Here is a 2,105-nt window from a genome sequence, read left to right as displayed (position 1 = left end):
TGCATCAGCTCAATCCAGAGCCATCCACAGGCAGCAGTCGCTTAACTGCGACATCATATGTGTTTTTCAAAATTTGGATTGCTAACAAAGAATTAAGGGAGTACTGGGATAGCTATTTCTAACCTTATTTGGTTTCATCAGCCAGACATACCCTTCTGAGATTCGAACCTGGGCTGTCTGCATGTTAAGCAGAGGTGTTTATATATATTATATATAAATTATATATATATTGTGTGTGTGTGTGTGTGTGTGTGTGTGCAAGAGAAGGAGAGACAGCATCTTATATTAACCCAGATTGCTTTGTTTATATCTTAATCTCTTTTAAGATTCTAGAAAATTGCCTAATTTCATAATAATATTGAGTATGTCAAATGAACACAGCATACCACCTTGCTTTATATTTCTCCAGGTCAACAACAATGGGGTTATCTCTTTTGGAAAGTATGTCTCAGAATACACTCCTAATGCTTTCCCTCTGGATAATGAAGTACCCTTTGTTGCTCCGTTTTGGGCTGATGTTGACAATAGAGTCAGTGGGACGATCTCCTGGAGACAGACCAAAGACTCGGTGCTGCTTAGTCGGTTTGCTGCAGACCTCAGTCAGTATCACCCTGATGTTTCCTTCACACCCGTCTGGATGTTTATCGCTACCTGGGACAAAGTAGGCTACTATGGATCTGTTTCAAATAAGGTAGGTCTCACACAGTAATGGTAATCTAGAGCATTTCTCCTCCTCCAGTGGCTGCTGCTTATTGGCTGAGAGTAAATGTAGTGTAGAGGTAAAAGTGCTGAACTACAGCCCGCACCCCATCACAGAAACCCACTGTGTGGCTTTGGGTCAGTATTTCTCTCTCAGTCCAAGAGCCATGGAGATGGAGGTGAAAGTGTTGGACAAGGAGCACCAAGATCCAAATTTAAAGCCATCTTCAGCCATAGAGACCCCTCCCCAGATGACTTTAAGACTGTCCTTCTCTCTCAATACTGTCAGACCTGCACCAGCCCGATCCCTTAGGAAAGAAAGACCCTCGACTCCACTTGGTACAAGTGATAGGTTCTTTTACTAAAAGATGTTGGCTGCAGTAAAGTCAGGCTAGAACTAAATTTCCCATGCTAAAAAGGATACAAAATGTTTCCCCTCATCCCAGCCCTCCCCCCTCCCCATGACCAGTTCATCTTCAGCTAGGTCCTAGGTGTTCTGAGAAAGATGTTTGTGGATATTCCACATTCCTTCCCAGGATATATGACCTTGAGTGCTGGCACAAACTGATTCAGAACCTCTCTGTTCTTCCTCAAGCTGTCATCTCCCCCCCCCTCCCTATTTCACAGCACATACCAATACAGGTTTATTGCCCATTTTTTCTCCCGCCCATGCCCCCCTCACCAGTAAGGCACCAAGCCAAAAATGGCAAACCTGACACTTACCTTACAGACACTGAATTTCTGTAAGGAAAAATGCAGGATACAAATTTAAGGAGAGGATATAATTCTAATGAAAAAAAAGCCCTAACAAAATATGCACCTGGCTGGAAGAACATCCAGTTCACAGGCATGTAGATTTTTCTACTAAGAAACGTGTATGGGACCTGGGGAATGTGATGAGAATGAAAGAAAAATGGGCAGAGTGAACACCTTTGTTTCTCTTATACATACTCATAAGTTGAGTCCTTTATCCCTTCCATTCTTTCTTATTCTATTACTTTATTTTATTTTATTTTATTCAATTTTAAAACTATTAAAGGGAAGAGATTCTCTGAGAGATGCCAAACTCTAGGGCACGGTGCTCATCTCCATGTCTTAGCCGAGGGAGCCAGCGTTGTCTGAAGACACTTCCGTAGTCATGTGGCCAGCATGGCTATAGATGCCAGAGGTGCACAGAGCACTGTTACCTTCCCACCAAAGTGGTACCTATGGTCAGCTGATTCCATCGCTGACTATAGGGGGCGAAACCTTGGCCCCCTCGGAGAGGGTTCGCAACTTGGGGGTCCTCCTGGACCCACGGCTGACACTGGACGACCAGTTGGCGGCTGTGGCCAGGGGGGCGTTTTACCGGGTACGCCTGGTGCACCAGTTGCGGCCTTTTCTAGACCGGGATGCCTTGCGCACAG

At 44.7% G+C, this 2,105-nt stretch overlaps 1 protein-coding gene across 1 annotated transcript in view; it reads left to right on the top strand.

Annotated features, from left to right (window-relative positions):
* The window catches only part of LOC107298732 (sushi, nidogen and EGF-like domain-containing protein 1), a gene marked incomplete in the record, with an annotated part of 14,375 nt that overhangs the window by 6,766 nt on the left and 5,504 nt on the right, over positions 1–2,105 (top strand). Inside the window, 1 exon segment of the mRNA XM_015828099.1 lies at positions 410–691. Within this exon segment, the coding sequence (XP_015683585.1) occupies positions 410–691 (282 nt within the window).

This window comes from Protobothrops mucrosquamatus, unplaced genomic scaffold, assembly GCF_001527695.2.
Source record: "Protobothrops mucrosquamatus isolate PMUCROS unplaced genomic scaffold, P.Mucros_1.0 scaffold_220, whole genome shotgun sequence".
Lineage (NCBI taxonomy): Eukaryota > Metazoa > Chordata > Lepidosauria > Squamata > Viperidae > Protobothrops > Protobothrops mucrosquamatus.
This window is presented reverse-complemented; position numbering and strand designations above follow the sequence as displayed.